Source organism: Gossypium hirsutum, chromosome A06 (genome assembly GCF_007990345.1).
Source record: "Gossypium hirsutum isolate 1008001.06 chromosome A06, Gossypium_hirsutum_v2.1, whole genome shotgun sequence".
NCBI lineage: Eukaryota > Viridiplantae > Streptophyta > Magnoliopsida > Malvales > Malvaceae > Gossypium > Gossypium hirsutum.
In genome coordinates, this window is record NC_053429.1 from 124179446 (window position 1) to 124198654 (window position 19209).

At 32.3% G+C, this 19209-nt stretch overlaps 1 protein-coding gene across 1 annotated transcript; it reads right to left on the reverse strand.

Moving 5' to 3' along the window:
- Nucleotides 1-10657: 10657 nt before the first annotated feature.
- LOC107928029 (protein LONG AFTER FAR-RED 3) lies at nucleotides 10658-17797 on the reverse strand. Its single transcript, XM_016859182.2, has 15 exons — nucleotides 17626-17797; nucleotides 17339-17505; nucleotides 16922-17023; nucleotides 15666-15738; nucleotides 15053-15159; nucleotides 14839-14962; nucleotides 14335-14529; nucleotides 13785-13870; nucleotides 13404-13511; nucleotides 12697-12792; nucleotides 12520-12618; nucleotides 12354-12428; nucleotides 11934-12065; nucleotides 11546-11661; nucleotides 10658-11087 (listed from the first exon to the last, which is right to left on the reverse strand). Exons 1-15 carry the CDS (start codon nucleotides 17702-17704, stop codon nucleotides 10913-10915), a joined length of 1734 nt encoding a protein of 577 aa, XP_016714671.2. The 5' UTR covers nucleotides 17705-17797; the 3' UTR covers nucleotides 10658-10912.
- Nucleotides 17798-19209: the final 1412 nt, after the last annotated feature.

The window sequence follows — 19209 nt, forward strand, 5'->3', positions numbered from 1 at the left end:
ATGCGGTTTGTCTGATGCGTAAAATTCAACATTCGCTGAGAGAAAGCATTATAGTTGTTTTACATTGCTCCTGAAGCAAGTATGTTTGATTTTATGAAAGTTCGACACATATGGTGTTGTCTTTGGTTACTGTTATTTACATTGTTTACAACTTAATTGTAAATTTTGCAGCAATGGATGTAGCAGATGACACAAAACAAATGTATATTATATATGATTTTATTGTTTTTGAGAATCTTTTTTTGCAAAGTATCAAAAAAATTAAAGTTTCTAGTTGTGTCATTTCCAAAACTAACATCGAATTACCAAAACAATATACTTACAAAAATATTGATTGAATTTATTCCATATTAAATAATAACTAAACTAAAATACAATATAACACTATAAAAACCATATAATAGTATTATTCTCAAAACATTATAAAAGAATTACAAATAATAATAAAATTGAAGTCTTTCTCATGAATTATCATCGGTCTTTTTGAGATTCTAAACCATTTGAGAAATGTTCTTGCATTAAAAGTATTATACTGTTAGATAAACCCTTGAATTATATATATAATAATTTATGATAATATAAGTAAAAACATATTACTTGAGTCTTGAATAACTATGGATCATTCTCTTCCAGCAATTTAGTATAACTCATGTTAGATGAAGAATTGAACCTCCAATTTGAAGAAAAATCCTACATAAAAATATTTTTACAAAACATGTACTTAAATATTTATGACTTTTGACATTTAAAAAGAATAATGCATTCAATCAATGCTTGTAGAGGATGAAAAAATTGATTATGATAGTTTGGAGTCATTAACATTGGGATTTGATGATAGGAAGAATAACCATGAGTTTGAGACTCCATTGGGAAAGGCACTACTGGAGAATCTTCCTGCATAAGTGATTTGTTTTGTTTCCCTTGGTCAAAATAAAAATTAATTGTTAAATTCAAGACATAAATTAATTAAATAACATAACAAATAGATGCAAATATAATAATAAAAGAAAGCATACTCACTTGATATTTTCTTCTTATCTTTTGAAACTTGAGAGAGCATTGCCTTGTTTTTTTTTTCTTTTAATTTTTCTCAAATTGGCTTTTCATTCGAGAATTTCTTTAACCCTTTGTTTTGACACATATAGGATCAAACATTAATTTTTCACTTGATCTCCCATTGCCATCAGTGATAGCATCTTGAAAAGATGTATGCTTTGAAATTTCCGAATCATTAGCTTCTTACATAGTTGCCATCTCCTTTTCAACTAAGTGCAATGCCTCAAATAGTTTTTCTTTGACAATTTGAGTACACTTAGGAGTCAATGAACCTTTGTTAAAAAGGTTGTAACCGATATGATTCAACTCACTGAGGCGCAATAAACAACTAGATTTTTCTTCATGTACTAATGAGGCTCTAAAATCACTTGCCAACAACGACTTTACTTTTTTTGTCCATCTCCTAAGTATATATTTTTTGGGTATCTCTTTAATGTTATTCATAAGAAAAACCCGTAAAGCATGATGACAAAGTAATCAAGACTTTCAAACATATTATAACTACATGAGACAATGCTATTTGGAACATCAAACTCCACACAGTAAATTCTTTCACGTCCATCTTCAGTCACGTGATATAAAGAAATATTTTTGATGTTACTAAATTCAACACAATTCAAGCCTATGCAATCTATCAACTACTCTTCAAACCTTTTAAACATAGCAAGAGTGTAAACATTGGATGCATGCTTCAAAATTCCACGTCCATTAACTTTGTTTGGTGCTCCATTTTTACATCGAAAATCTTGATTTAACTCTATCTAGTGAAATTATTTTGCCTTTTCCTCACAATATTGTATAACTTGAATAAGAGATAGAGAGCTATTCATAATCTGATGTAATATGCTATTCATACTCTCGCTTTTTTGAGTGGATCTAATTCGAGCCAAAAAAATATCTATCCTAAAGGCAGGGCACCATTTTACGCTAAGCTCATATAGTCTCTTAAGCCAAGCATGATCTTGAAGTTCAAAATTTTCAATCATGGTAGCCCAACTTGATTCAAACTCTATTTCAATTTCACATCCATAAAAGCATTTATTAAATTGTGCTTTGAACTCGGCATTGACAAAACGACTAGCAAGATGTTGTTTAGCATTATTTGAAATATGCCACATGCATAATCTATAAGAAGATTCTGGGAGGACAATCTCTATTGCTTTTATCATCGCTTGATCTTGATCAGTAAAAATACTCTTCGGTTGTCGTTGGCCCATGGCTTCTAAAAATGTTTCAAATAGCCAAGAAAATGATTTAGTGGTTTCATTCGATAAAAAGGCACAAACGAACAAAATAGTATTCCAGTGATTGTTGATTCCGATAAATGGAGCACAAACCAAATTATACTTGTCGAAACTATTTTTTTTAAGTTTTGGAAAAAAATAAGGATCGATTTTAAAAAACGAACTATGGAGTCGCCACTTACCTTTTTTGAGGTGTAATCAGATCACCTTGAGGTTGATCATTCTAATAAAACATTTGATTTATTAAAATAATAATTTTAGGTCTACAAAAATTGAGAAAAAGGGTTCGGGAGTCGGTTACGCACGAGGAAGGGTTAACACCCCCGTAACGCCCAAAATTGGTACCAATTGATTACTGAATGTCCTATTGTTGAAATTTTGGAAAAAAAATTAAAATACGATTCCTTTAAAAATGTATGAACAATTCGAATTGGATTTTAAGGTTCACTTGCTCCAAAAAAATAAAATACCACATCCAGCACGTTAAGACATGATACTTTAAGCCTCCAAAAATTGATATCACCTCATAATTTCCAAAACACGCAACGAATTCTTAAAAGGGTATTCTGTTATTTGGCCAAACGGAAAAATCGAAACCCAACACGTTAGGGCACGATTTCCTGAATTTCTAAACACGAAACATTGTCTTGATTTGTGAAATTTCAAATAAGCAATTACAAAAACCGAGTCAAAGTATACTTGCTTGATCTGTTTAAAGGACAATCAATATTAAGCAGATATGGGAATTATAATCACAATGCAGCAATAAAAATATAATTATATGTATAAAACAATAAAATATGGAGGAAAAAAAAACTCATAATACATAAGACCATATGAAAACTAGGAACCATCGCAAAACAATTCAAAAACCCGTATGAAAAATATACCAAGGAGTAACACATGTTAAAATTCGACATAACTTATATGTATATAAAAACTGATAATATATAAACAACTATTAAAGCATATAATATACAAGAAGAGATTCGAAATAAATAAAGTATAACATAATTTCAAGTAAAACATATTGATGTGATTAATGATGCATGTAAGGAAATGAAAAAAAAATCAATAATACATATACAAAGATACTAAAATATTCGAAATGAATAAAATATTCAATTTAAAATAAGATCTTAAAAAGAAAGCCAAATTATACATAAATAAATTTTAAAGAAAATATATACATAATAAATTTAAAAGAAAATATTTACATAAAATATTATGAAAACAATTGTAGCGACGTAAAAATTTTGCTTTCGGTCGCTAATTGTGGCGATTTAGTAAAAACTTGAAAATTGAAGTTTGATTTTGATATAAAAGGGAGAGTCGCCACCGATCCTTTTTATAGGTGTGATCGGACACCTAATAAATTTATTTTTAAAACAAAAAAGAAGGTCGAGTTTAGGTCTACATCAAAATCTAGAGAAAAAGTAGGGTTCGGGAGTCGGTTACGCGCGAGGAAGGTATTAGTACACTCGCGACGCCCAAAATCGGTATCTTGTAAAACACGCGTTGTCTTGATTTTCAAAAATACGGATTCAATGTAAGATTAAATCATGATCCGGTTGAAAAGACGAGGAATTTTATTTTTTTTGTTTTTGTTTTTTTTTTCTTTTTTAGAAGGGCATATCGTTTTAACACGAGTCGATTGATGTTCATCCAACATAGCGATGAAATCGACGACTTAGCATTAACCGATACGTTGCCTCATGTATTGAAATTAATTAGAAAACAAGAATAAGATTTTCGAACTAATGCAAAGCAAATAAATAAATGACAGAGCTAGAAATATATTGAAGCAAATACAAGTGTGACAATAATCTTAAAATAACAAAGATATAGGTGATATTAAACATAATACTAGAATTGAACACGAAATAGAAACAATGAATGCATATACATAATGATGATGTTAGGAGTATGTACGTAATATGGGAGTGAAAAATATTTACATAATAATACTAAATATAGGTACATAATATATATATGCATGACATATTTAAAATGAACACATACGATATACATATATAATAGACACACACAAATAATAGTAATAATAGTAATAATAGAAAGATATATGTATACCAAATAACACCCAACAATATAATAAGTGGCAATATGGAAAATAATAAATATATTAATGAGCATAATAAAATAACGCTATATAACAATATATATACACGTATAGTAAAATATATGTACTAATATTAATAATAAGTATAATAGGGTAAAATAGATATAATAATAACATGTACATAATACAATAAAGATGTATATACGCATATGTGGTAAAATATTAGAAAATGTACACAACATATATATAAATAAGGTGTTTAAAATACATGCATGATATAGTCCTTAAGATGTATGCATAAGATAGTACAAAAAACATAACTAATATGGTATTAAAATATATACATGGAAATAGTATATAAAATATAACTAAGAATATTGAAAATATATACAATAATTTAAACAACAATATTGAAAAATATATACATAACACATACAAATACAAGGTTAAAAAGGTATATACATTCGTAATATATAAAAACGTATGTATAATATTAAAACATTTACATAATATATACACACATAATTATAATGTTAAAGAAACATACTTAATATTAATAACAATACTAATATTACATAAAGATATGCCTATATATACATTAAAGATATATATATATAATAAAACATATACTAAGATTAATAATAATAACAAGGATAATATAAAAATATATACATGAAGTAATATAAAAAATATATAACTAGTAATATAAAAAATAAGAAATATATACATGATATATATAATATGATGTTAAGAGTATACATATGAAATATGATATTAAAAGTATGTATACGTAGTATAAAGAATGTATATATATAATATAGTGTTAAAATATATGCATAATATATTAAAGAATAATGTTATAAACAACTAGTAATAATACTTCATAAATATATATACATACTAAAAATATACATAATAATAATATATACATACAAAGTACACTAATATTTAAAAATAATAATAGTAAATATAATATTAATATTAAATAAAATTAATATTACAGATTTAATTTGAGAGCAAAAAGGACAAAAAGGACTAAATTCGAATTAAAAACAAAGTTTAGACAAAATCTAGAATAAAAAAAAGAAAAGAGAACAACCTATTTCAACGCGCGCAAATAGTTGGGGGACTAAAAATGAAATAAACCCCTTCGATCAAAACGCACAGTATTATGGGGACTAAATTGAAAACCATGGAAAATTATGGGGCCGAATTAAAAAATGACAAAAGACTTAATTGCAAAACGTTTAAAAAGCAGAGGGGTTAAACGCGCAAATAACCCCACCCTTAAAAAAACTCGGATCCTGCTCGGAGCAGGTTAGGTCGACTCGACCCGACCCGGGGCCAAAACGACGTCGTTTTCATTAAATCGGGGAGGGGGACCAAAACGGTGCGTTTTGGTCCCTATAAAAGCCAAAAAAATTTTAAAAAATTTCATTTGTAACAGCAGAAGAGAAAAAAAAGAAAAAAAAAGAGAGAGGGGAGAAAGGAGAGAGGGATTTCCGGTGGGGGGAGAGCACCAGTCCGTCACCGGACCATCATCGGCGCCGGCGCCGGCCACCCTGCACGGTGGCCTGAGAATAAATTTTAATATATAATAAAAAATCATGATAAAACAAGAAATCGTTAAAAATTGTAAAAGAACAATTAAAATCTAAAAAAACACGGCTCAAAAATCATATAATTTTTTTTCAATACGCTAAGTCATTATTATTAAAAATCACAATTATTTCAAAGAATCTAAATAGAACTGTATTTCAAACAAATGAAAATAAAGTGCAAATAACATCCCAAACTAAATCACCCAACCAGCCTTGAATAACCTAACATGTTGATCCAATTGAGCATAATGCTAGAATTCACTAATTTTATCTAAAACTATTTAATTATATTATATTACATGAAAAGTTGCCTAAAGATTAGATCTTTGTTTTCTGCTCAAGAATAGTTTAAACTATTCATTTAATTGTTAGGAACTAGCATTGACTTTCTTGCTCTCCTATCTATTTTAGCATAATAGAAAAAAAAAACTCACCTGTAAAATAAATTGCAGCAGCCACGCAGAAAAACCAAAGGAAATCAACAGGGATTGCAGCAACAATACAGTTGCTGGAAAAATATAACAGCAGGGACGTGAAGCAGCAGTAGAGACGCGAAGATAGAACATTTAATTAGGGTTGAGTAATTTGTAATTGGGATTTTAGGGATTTATGATTAAAAAATCTAATTAAATGATGTATAAATGAGATGTAAAAATTAATTGACATGTCATTAAATGATTAAAAATCTAATTAAATGAGGTGTAAATGACATGTAAAAAATAGCTGACATGTCATTAATTGATTGGGAAGGGACATAGATGACGTGGCGTAACCGTTTCATCCAATCCTCCCTCCGTGGCATATATAGTTAACCGCTCTTAAAGATTTAATGTTTGAGTGAAAAAAAATCTTAATTCGACTGATTTCTTTAATTTAATGATTGTTTATTTCAACCTATTTAAGTGCATAATATGTAAATTTCTCAGTACAAGACAACATAGGTATGGACAAAATCTATTTGAGTATTGAATAGAGAAAGTTCAATGAGATGGTATTGGATCATGTTTTGAGACATGAGAAAGGTCTGTAGATGATGTTATATGATTTTTCCATGTATATTTGGTTGAATTATATTTATTTGATGAATTGAGTTATATACCTACGAACTTACTAAGCTATGAAGCTTACTTTGTGTTATTTTTCTATGTTTTATAGTGTATCAAAGCTAACTCGGATCCAGGAGTCGTCGGGAACATCATCGCACTATCAAACACCTAAATTGGTACTTTTGAGTTATGTATATATGGTATATAGCCTATATAGGCTAGTTAATGTACTTTGGTTGTGAATATAGCCATGAGATTTGGCTTATAAATGTTTATGTTTTGAATTGTATAGATAGCTATGTGTGATGGCTTATTTTGATATGTTTTGGTATAAATGTGATTAAGGTATTATAGCTGTTCAAATGGCTATATTTTGAGTTTGATAATGTGATGTAAGTCAGTATGTGTGCCCTGTTTCCACACTGCTTGTGACATGGGCGTGTCTGGTGACCGTGTGAGGCACACGGCCTGTTCACACGGGCATGTGATCTCTGTATGCATGAAAATTTTATAAGTTTCCCAAAATTTTCAAATGTTATCGGTTTAGCCCCGAACCTCTTCCAAACATGTTTTAAGGTCTCGTAGAGCCTTATAAGGGACAATGTGGTTATGGTTGATTGATGTTTATGTGATAATGGATTTATGTTTGAGAAATATATGTTGTATGTTGTGATTTGATCAGTAATGCTCGTAACCTTACTCCAGCAACGAATACGAGTTAGGAGTGTTACAAATCATCACACTATCCACTGTCTTATTTTGGTGTAAATAGAAATCTCATTTTGGTACAATGGCATGTATAAGCTTATTTGGTTTAAGATGGTTTGTAATTGTTGTTTTGTAATCTAGCCATTGGAGTGGCTAGTGATAATCTATTTTAGCTATCTTGCAAGTTATGTTTTGGTAAACACATAAGTTCCTATTGTGTATTAGTTTGATGAAATTATATTAAGTATATAAGTTATGACAAGAGTAAGTTATGCTCATGAGTACATGAAAAGTTTCAACATGGTTGATGGCTATTTGTATGTGGTTGTTATGTTTCGATTGGTGGTTATATATGTTAGTTAGTTTTGGTACAAGAAAATGGTGAGTTTTGGGGTGACAAATGAGGCTAGAAAATGAATTTATTTTGTCCACGTGGGTAGGCACACGAGCATGTGTCTTGGTCGTGTGTGACACACGACTTATCCCATGGGCATGTGGTTCGACCGTGTGTCCCCTGCATCTTAAAAATGAGAAACAGAATGCTCAGAATTGAGCACACGGGCAGAGACACGGGATTGTGTCTCAATCGTGTAGTTGACACGGCCTTGAACTCGGGCATGTTACACGGCCGTGTGAAAACTGCACCTAATTTCGAAAATAAAAATTCGTCATACGGCCTAGCACACGAGCCTGTGACTTGGCCGTGTGACTCAAATTTGTTCATGACTTGCAAGTCAGAGAGTTACATGAGTTAGGGACATGGGCGTGTGTGACCACATGGGCGTGTCCCAAACCACAAGAGCATGTGACCCCTGTACATAGCAAAAAAAATTTAAATTTCGTAAAAATTTCCTAAGTTCTCGATTTAGCCTCGAACCATTTCCAAAGCATGTTTTAGGCCTCGAAGGCTCGAATTAGGGGCTTTATAATTGAATACAAATAGTTTTTAATTAGGACGAAAATTTATGACTCGAATTAAATGTTCGCTTGCAATGAAAGTCCGATAATACCTCGTACCATGTTCTGGTGTTGAATACGAGTAAAAAGTGTTACACACTAGCCATTATTTGTCCAACACTCAATAAATTGTATCTTAAATCAAGAACAAATTGAACATTGTCCAAAATTTTTCCTTCTTCATGGCTAGTAAAAAATTTTACCGTGCTTTTTCCTTCAACTTGCATCTCCCTTTTGTTCCCAAGTTGCACCTTTATCTTTTGTGACTCATCAAACACCTTAAACAAGGATTTGGTGCCTGTCATATGATTCAAACAGCCACTATCCACAAACCACAAATAACAAATCATTTAGCTTATGGTAAACATTAATACAAGCCGTAAAAAGCTTGTTTTCCTCATCACTTTCTGCTGCAAAGTTAATTTTTTTATCCTTATACTAGCAATCAGCTTTTATATGCCCATATCTGTTACAATGATAACATTTTATGCCATATTTTATGTTACCTTGCTCATTGTATTGCCTCTGTCCATCATTCATTCCTCTGCCTTTACCATAACTACAGTCTCAACCACCACGAAATCTTCCTCTTCCTCGATCATTGTTTATTGAACAGTCATTGTCGCCTTGATTTGTGAATGTCTCCTTCATTTGAAATGCCTGCTCTTCGCTCTTTTCTGCTGATCTGTTGATTCTCGCCTCATGAAATTGAAAAGACCCCATCAGTTCATCAATGGAGAGAACTGATAGGTCTTTGGATTCTTCTATAACAGCCACTACATGATCAAATTTTGTCGTCAAGCTTCGCAAAACTTTTGCTACAATTAACTCGTCTAAAATTTGTTCGCCGTAAAAGCACAATTGGCCGACTATTGTCCTTGTTCGTGACAAAAAATAAGTAATTGATTCACTATTCTTTATCATCAAGGTTTCAAAATCACGTTGTAATGATTGTAATTTCACCACTATAACCTTTGAATCACCTTGATACTGTTTCTACAAAATTGATCATGCTTCATTCGATGTGGTTGCTGCAACAATTTGTGAGAAAATAGTCATTAACCACTTGCTGGATAATGAACAATGCCTTAGCATCGTTTTTCTTGGTTTCTTTCAATCTCTTTTCTTCTTCTTCATCAGGTTCAAGTATGTCAGCAAATCCATACTAAACCAAGTCCCATAGCTCTTGTGATCCGAGCAATGTCTTCACTTTAATGCTTCACCACTCATATTTCTCACCATTGAAAATGGGAATGAGTGGTTGAGAGGAAGAAAAACCAGCTGATGCCATTCCAAGGACACAAACTCTCTTCTCTCATGTTTCCCAAAGACCCAAAAATGTGTTTCTCTCAAATACCCAGTGAACCCAAACCTAACTTTCACTCAATTGCCTAAAAGATCGAACCTTGCTCCGATGCCAAATTTGTTGAAGAAGGAAACGTGAAAGAGATAATTACAATATGCATCAAAGTTATTCTATTATTGACGAACACTGAATTGATAAAACAAAACATAAATGCCTATATTTATAGGCTTACAAAGAAACTACCTTAACACAAAAACAGCTAGCAACTTATTCAATTAAACTGAAAATCTAGAGCTAACAAAGATTCTACGAGATACTTGGTCAACTAAACAACCCACTACTTTGAATTAATCCTCAACAAAATTGATATATACCTATACAAACTAGTATTGATCAAAATAAGCCGTAACACCAAAACCACTAAAACCTACCGACTAAAACAAACCCAAGATTACTTGATATCGATTGAGGATCGAAACGATGTGTATTAAGCAATATGACCAATATCGGCTATTACAATTATATAGTTCGATCCAAATTTTCTAAATTAGATATCATAGAAAGTTACAAACACATTATCTGCATAACATGGATTTCATCTATGTTAACTTGGATTCTGTATCAATGTCAAGTACGGTTATATATCCAACAAAAATGTATTTAATTTTCTAAGTTTTCAAAGCATTCTTAAAAAATTATATCTTCGTAATAGTGTTCAGTTGTTCAGCTATGTATTGGACATGAATGTCGAGCACAAAAAGTCAGAATAACATGAGCTACTCGATACAAACTGCCTGGTAATTTTCGGAAACTAGGCCTGACTCGAGTGATGAACAGTTATGATCAGTGCAACCAGAACCGAAAACTAGTGAACTGTCTGGAAACAGTTAAGACAGTTTTAAAATCAAAAGCTTTCAGGGATAGGCTTGGATACCACCAACATATGTTGCATTAACTGATGTAGATCCTCCTGTGGCAAACTCATCCCATGAATCAGATGATAGTATGACGAAATCAGCCAATTTTCCAGTTAATAATGATCCTATTTCGTTCTCCCGAAAGCATGCCCGAGCAGCTGAAATCGTGTGCCTGTCATGATCAAAACAGGAAAGCATCAGTTAAAAGTACCTATGTCCAACACCAATGTCGGTGTCTGGTACATACCAGACATGGATATGGATGTATAATCCTTGAATATAGTAAATAATTTAAAAAATAATTTGAGCATACCCATGCCAATCATATATGTAAATCCAACACCAATTGAAATCCGGGTACAAACATTTCAAGTCAGAGCAGACAGAAGCTAATCATGATACAGTAAGAATACTTTGATGAAAAGCTGATGCAAAATCCGAAGAGAATCGTAGGAATGCTAATCAAGCACAAAGATTTGAATAATGAATGTGTCCAGTTCCATGATGATAAGAATCCAGTTACGTTTAGCAACTACTATACAAGCAGTGCACGGCAAGCAGTTATATATATCAAGAATAAACAAGTATACATTGAAGACTCAGAGAAAATGTAGTTGTAGTGTTGCTTACGCGATTAATGCATCATTTAGCGAAAGGCGCTCGGATGGTATCCAAGCAGTGTCCCAACCAGGAGGAATTCTATTCATTGCTGTTCTTATAGCACGCAAAGGATAAGTACTTGTAACCTGGAGCAACAAATAAGGAATGAGGCTTAAAGACAGGTAGAAACCTATCTTATCCAGACTTGGGATGAGTTTCAATTTAGGCACAAGTTCGACATGCATCTGCTCAATTTTTTCTGGGTTTTTCCATATATTTAAAGAATCAAAAACCCCCATTATTTATGTCCTAATATGTTTAGGACATAGATGTCAAACACATACTTTAGGAAGAATAAGGAGTCTGGATAACATAGGTAGAAACTAGAAACTAGTATTAATAGGAAGAAAATGCTTACGGGCCAGTCAGAACCGAGAGCCAACAATGCATTGCTTGATAGAAGTGACCGGAAAAGATAAGACCCCTTTTGAGCCCTATCCACCCCAAGCTTTCTGATCGCCACATCAGCATCATCGAGCAAGTGATCAGGCTGTTGGCAACAACATTCAAGTATCATCAAACCGAAATAATTTCCAGTATAATTCCATAAGAGTATCTAAGTATCTAAGATCACCCTCACATGGATATATCAACAATATCAAGTTTTTTAGCAAATGATAGAACAGATGCAAAAGAGAAGACGGAATCCCAAATTCATGGTTCAAACATGAATCCATCCCTGGAGTTAAAAAACCAAGCAAAGATGCGTTTACATTTCATTAGCAGCATCTTGGTATAAATCAACATCTAAATGAAGCACTGAAAAAAATATTGAAACCTGTACTGAAGCAACAATCCCTTGTTGGCCAAATCGATCTGCTGTGCCAGGGGCCAAATGCTGAGCATGCTCAATCTGAAATCATAATTAGAAACAAGAAACCCATTCATGCTGAACTTATGAACACGCATGTAGGGAGAACAATTCTCGAGATTTCGACCATTACCCTAAATCTCCGATCTCTCTTTCCATTTTTTAAGGCAACGGATTCATACATATCAAGGATCAAGTCAGTCGCTTTATCACCTATAGCATGGATGGCAACCTGACATATATTAAAAGTGAAGTAAGCTTCTATAACAGATGCAAGTGGGAGTGCTATAAAGTATTAACCATGGGTGACCTGAAGCCCGGACAAGTCTGAAGCAATTGTCATGTTGAAAAGACTTTCGAATTCCACAACTTGTAAGCCATAGTTGTGAGGGTCATCAAAATATGGCTACAATATAAGAGAACCATAAAGCATTAGATATTATCATGCTGGTAATGGGTTTTACCAAATGGTACATTTTGATGATCGAGTTTATTATCAGAAGTAACTTTGGAAATGCCTTATTTCTAGGCATTGTTTCATTCTCTATATTAACATTGACCCCCCCCCCCCCAAAAAAAAAGGGAAAAATTGTTCTTTAGTTCCTCAAGATATTGGAAAGTCATTTCCCTTGACACTAACTTAATGTGAAGGAAGCTTGAGCAAAGCAGAGAGATCTTGCCAAGAAATAAGTACGAAGGGATTGATAAATTCTATGTTACTCAGACTCGAGATTGAGTTAGGATATGGGTATATGACCGACATGGGTATGTTGAAATCCTTTTTAAGTTTTTCCATGTTTTGGAGAGGTCTTTGGAGGGTGATATCCCCATACGCATGCGCTGATATATGTTACCTCAAGAAAAAATGAGAGTAACATAGCTGAAGATGATAAGCCCAAAAACTAATTAAAAAAGGACTTGAAATACATTTCCTACTAGATAAATAGATGACTTCCGGACCATATATCTATAATTTATGGAAGGTCAGAGAGCACAAGCTGTATGGTTGGCTCTTACCTCATGGAAGAGAGCACTATTTGAACCGAGAGAGCCATCGGCAAAAGCTTTAACACCTCCAAGGTAAATCCAATTACTCAAAGCACGACCTGCCCTATGAATTACACCCTGATATGACAAAGAAACCTTATAAATAAACCGAAATCAAGAAAAAAATTCTGTGTATAGCAAAACAGGATATCAAGAACACTAAAATCAAGAAAACATGCAATGGTAAACATAAAGAAAAAGTGGCGGCACACAAAAATATTTTTTTTATATATGAATATGTACATGTATATTTATATGTATATCTAACCTAGATGTCTTTTGACGCAATTAGAAATGAAAGTAAAATATCTGTGTTACATGTTGAAGAGAGAAATAAATAAGAGGTCGTACATATAACCTTGACCAAGTCTCGATTGGGAAAAATAAGCACACTCTGATTTTCATCTTCCCTGAAGAATCAGCCCATTGATACACATCTGTACAAATGATTAGAAGACTTTTATGGTTTGGTAAAAAAGTGATACATTTTCAAAGGTTTCTTAGAGCAATTTTTCAATTCAAACAAACAAAACATCAATTCCAAATCCAGGAAGAGATAAAGAAATTTTTTTTACAAAGAATACTTTGTCTATCGATTTCATTATATCATATCCAGCATTTCAATAGCATTTGAATTTTATTAAACATCATTTCAACTGATTTTTTATTCTTTCCACAAACAATTTGAAAACAGGTCTTTATCTTAATGAAATGGCATGAGATAATACACATAATGAGCTAAATTACTTTGAATAATATGTCGAACAGGAAATACACTCTATGTTACTCAGACTCAGATTAGAGTGTCGGATATATGAAGAGTTGAAGCAACATAGAACACAATTAATAGATTCATTTATTTGTTATTTACATTGACCAGGAAAACTATTTTGAGTAAAACCTGAAAAGTCCTGCCAGGAATGCTCAACTGATGACCCAGGAAAATATCTGCCGACATCAACGACAGTTGTGACACCCCTTGTCAAGGCAAAACTACTAGCTCTAAGCATGGCTTCCCTCCTTTCATCCACGGAGACCTCCGGAATCCAGGAAAGAATAAGTTCCATTGCAGCATCAATCAGCAGACCAGTAGGTTCTGCATGGTCAAGAAGACAATCTAATATAAGCAACACATTTGTAAACCATGAGCATAGTTATATCCTATGTTACTAAGACTCAAGTAAGAGCATTGGATATGGGAAGTGTTGGAGATGTAGTTTGGAGGGTCCTATCTGCATACCTGATATATGCCAGATACAGGCATTTAAAGAAACATGAGATGGAGTGACATAGATTTAGACAATATTTAAATTTTATTTAGCTATCAAGAGAGAAATGGTTGTATGTGTTCCACTAGGCAATATCAACCCTAAAACTGGAAGCAACTAAATAAGAATATACATACCTCCATCAGCAGTTTGCATAATTGTTCCACCGTTTGGATCTTTAGTTAAATTAGTGACTCCAGCCAACTTTAGTGCCACTGAGTTAGCCAAGCCCATATGACCATCCATCCTTGTTAGCCAAACCTGCAAAATAAGATATCACTACCATGCTTGATATAGAGTTCCCTTATGTTGATATAAATAGCAATTCTCAATCAAACTTCAGCTTCTTACGGGATTATCTGGTGTGACCTCATCTATCCAAGATGCCATTGGCAGTTCCCCTCCCCAAAGATCATTGTTCCATCCACCACCCAGAATCCACGAACCCCTTTTGGCATCTATAATTGTTCATAAGAACAAGGCAAGTGAAAAAGTTCAATGAGATTTAGAAAAGCATGTAAGAAGCAAAAACAGCGAAAGTAAGTCAATCTAATTATACACAAAGAAAGACCGAATTGGAGGTCGAACCGGTTGGACATCTAGTTCAACCACAATGTAAAAAAAAGAAACTAACAATAATTAAGAAACTCATAAAACATTCAAAAAAGGAAAAATATTTTAAAAATCATAAAATTAAGAGATACCAGTTATACCAAAATGAACAGAAACCGTGAATGATCATGGTCATAGATAAGCAAAGAACTAATAGGGTACAGCAGCTAATCCTCCATACTTATAAACTGAGTAAAGTATAAAATAAAAACTTTTCAGAAATTATGTTAAGCACATACTTTCAGCATTGATGTAGATTGAATAACAAAATAAACTGACATTTTACTGTTATCTGGAAAAAAACTAGGAAGGATGAAACATCAAAAAACATAATTAAAGAGAAAGAAGATACTTAGTACAGCTTCTTTCACTCTTCTCACAATTTCATCTTTCCGATTTACACCTTCGACCTGCACACGTGCCATCTGTCGTACACAAGAAAATCTCAACTTTGCATAGGTATATACCGATTACAACTACAGGAAACGAAAGCAGATACACTCACTAGTAGAAACAAAGATAATGTCAAAAGTAAAAACGAGCTTTTAAAAATCTAGAGGCTTGTTTTGGGGAATCTGTCCAGAGAATTGATATGTTTGACAATGAAAGGGATATCAAATGGACCCCTGTTCTTTATCTATGGTTAATGTTCGATACAGAAAGGAGTTCATAAACCTAAAGGCACATGCCATGAAAGAATAATGAACTCTTACTCTGTCATTGTTTTAACACCAGCATGACAGCTAACTGACCTATGAGAAAACTCAAGGGTTCTCAAAATAAGTAACTGATTATGATCCAATGCTGCTGAACTCCACATTAGTTCTATGTAGCAGCAGTAGGCTACAAACGAGTGATGCACACACTTTCATGTTGGCTATCGGAATTAGATATTCACCCACAATCTTTTGACACATAAAAAACTCATTAAGAAACACTCTGACAGTGAGCTTTTCCAAACGAGATTTCTTATAGAAGAGCACACTAACAGAATATTCAGATGTAAAGATATGAAATACTATCAAAAAGCTCCAGAAATACCAACAAACATTGACTGATACAGGAAAATCAATAGAAAAGGCATCTCAAGAACCTAAATTTGAACTCCAAATTAAAGTGTTACAATCACTTGAAAATCCCACATTTTGCCTCCCAAAAACGCTAGTCCACAATACAATCCTCCAAGTCACAAGGCTTCTATTGCATCCTTAATCAACAACAAACTGAAAAAAGTTCTCTAAATTTATCCTATGAAACAAAACTACAAAAGAAGAGGAACATTGCCTCAATCCTAGACTTTCCCACATGATCCGTAGTTAAATCATGCTTACTGTTGAGACTTTTCTGTATCGAGACACCTTGTTTCCACAGTGTCCAACTTTTATTTTATTTTATTATTGGCATGTCCATGCATGTCTGCGCTTATTCTACCGTGTTGAACACATGTCCAAAACTTGGACACTCTGCCGACAGAAGCATCCGTGCTTTATTTGCAACCCGGATTTAACAAAATAGTAACCTATACTGTTCATAATATCAGCTCAGTGAAAGTGAAAACATATTTCAATTGCTAAAAAAAAAAAAAAAAAGTAGATGGAATTCTAAAACCTGAAGTCCTGCAGAAATCAAGTGGACGTGAGAATCAATAAATCCAGGCACTACAACCTTTCCTTCTAGATTCAGCTCTTTAGTGCCATATCCTGACAAATCCTGCACTCACGTTTGCATTTCTTTTCATCATTTCAAATGGATAGTACTATCCGAAACAGAAAAAAACCCTCAAGTTGAAAATGCTACTAGTATTCAACAAGAAAAGCAGCTAAGCAAGCTTAATAAAAAGAAAACAAAATAAAACTCCATTAATGGAACTCAAGTCACTATAATGGCAATGAATAACCCAGTTCACATTTTCAGAAAAGAAAACAGAACAACCAGTAGTGAAAGAAAAAAAAAACCACATCCAAAATTCAAAATTCAGATACAAAAATGGGCTTAAAATGAAAAAAGAAAAGAAAGAGGAACAACCTGAAGAGATGAATAGTTGCCAATGCGAAGAATTCTACCGTCACGAATGGCCATGGAATTAGCAAAAGGAAAAGAAGGGTCACTAGTAAAAATGACCCCATTTTTAACTATCAAATCAGCACCAAACTTAGTTGATGGAATCAGTGAAGCTCTCCATTTCAACCAATCTGGGAAAAAAAAGTGAAGTTAAGCAGTAGAATTTTAAGGAGTACCCAAATTGATAAATTGTAGAAGGAAGTGGAAAATGAGAAGAATTTGAGGCAATAAAAGGATTAGGCTCTACTTACAAGTGGAGTTGAACAATGGAAAAAAGAAAACGGAAAGGAAAATGGCAATAGAAGCTGAGATGACAATGGAAAGATTCATGTTTTTTTATGTTCTTTCGTTTTTCTACTATTTTCAGCTGGTTGGCACTTCAATATGCTTTATAGCGGTAAACAACAATGTATAAATCGGGTTAAATCATTGCTTTTAGTTCTTAAAATTTAAGGGTAAATTTCACCGTCAGTCACTTAAGTATTAGTCAAATTTTTTTTCATCCAACAATCAAATTTTCTTGATTTTAATGAAATTTAATCATCAACATTTATACATTGTGTAATTTGATATTTCTTTTAATCTTGCTTTTCTTACAAAAAAAATTAATTTTAAAAGAATTAAAAAAATAAAAATTATTATTTTAAATTTTTTAGTGTTTCTATTTTTATATATTTTTATATATAAAAATTCAACTTTTTAGGTAAAAGGGTCGCAAAAAATGTAAAAAAAAAATGACTAAATTGTCTATTTGGAAATGTTGAGAGTAGAGGTGTGCATGGGCCAAGTCGAGTCGAGTCGGGCTCAACTAAAAATTTAGGCCCAGGCTAAAAAATGGGCCTAAAATTTTGCTCAAGCCCAACTGAGATAAAAATGTTAAAATCGGGTCCAACCCATCCCGCCCATATTAAATTTTATATTATTTTATATAATTTTAAAAAATATATAAAACATCAAAAATACTAAAAATATCAAAATAAATATTTCCCAACCAATTAAAAATAAATTTAAAAAAATATGTATACTTAAATAACACTAACATAGATACAACTTAACAAGCAAATGCCTCTAAAATAATAACAAAATTAATAAATGTCTTTAAAATAATAACAAAATTAGCAATAAAATAAGTTTTATACAATATCTAAACAATAACAACAAAATAGTAGTATAATAGTAAAATGGTTGCAAAATAGGGAGAAATAAGAAAATAATATTAAAAAACAAAAAAATAAGTTTTTTTGTCCTTTAGTGAATTCGGGCCTAGGTCAATCCAAAAATACCTTACTCGAGGCCCAGCCCATTTTTAAACTGGCCCTTTTTTTGTCTAAGCCCTTTTTTAAGCCTATATTTTTACCCAAAACCTATCACATTTCGGGAGGGCCTTCAGGCTGAGCTAGGTGGCCCGACCCATAAAACAGGTCTAGTTGAGTGTTAGCTTTTTCAAAATCATTACTAAATTGACACAATATATAAATGTTGAGGGTTAAAATTATTATTATACCAATTTAAATTTCAAGGTCAAAAAGTTAATATAATTAAAGGAAACGAAAAGATAGAAAAAAAAAATCATCAACCGAGATATCAATGCATGTTTGATCAAGTGGTAAAAAACTTAGTCTCCTAAAATAAGATATTAATCACTTATGTTTAGATTTTTTGATAAAAGAAAACAGCTCTTTCAAAAATTAATCTAATTTAATTCAATTTAAATCTTAATTTAATCGGAATCTAATATAATTCTCAAGTCTAAAAAAGGAAGAAAAAAAAAAGTCAAGGTAAAATAGAGGTGAATTCGGTCATCGGACCAAGTTTTTGGATAAGAATTTAAAAAG

What these genes read in the sequence shown, in the direction of transcription:
- LOC107928029 (XM_016859182.2), bottom strand. Translation starts at nt 17,704, where the DNA reads ATGAATCTTTCCATTGTCATCTCAGCTTCTATTGCCATTTTCCTTTCC. An exon ending in AGTGAAAGAAGCTGTACTAA is followed by an intron (nt 15,160 to 15,665) that starts GTATCTTCTTTC and finishes GAACAATTATAG; the next exon opens with ATGCCAAAAGGGGTTCGTGG. An exon ending in GGATTGTTGCTTCAGTACAG is followed by an intron (nt 12,066 to 12,353) that starts GTTTCAATATTT and finishes TGTTGCCAACAG; the next exon opens with CCTGATCACTTGCTCGATGA.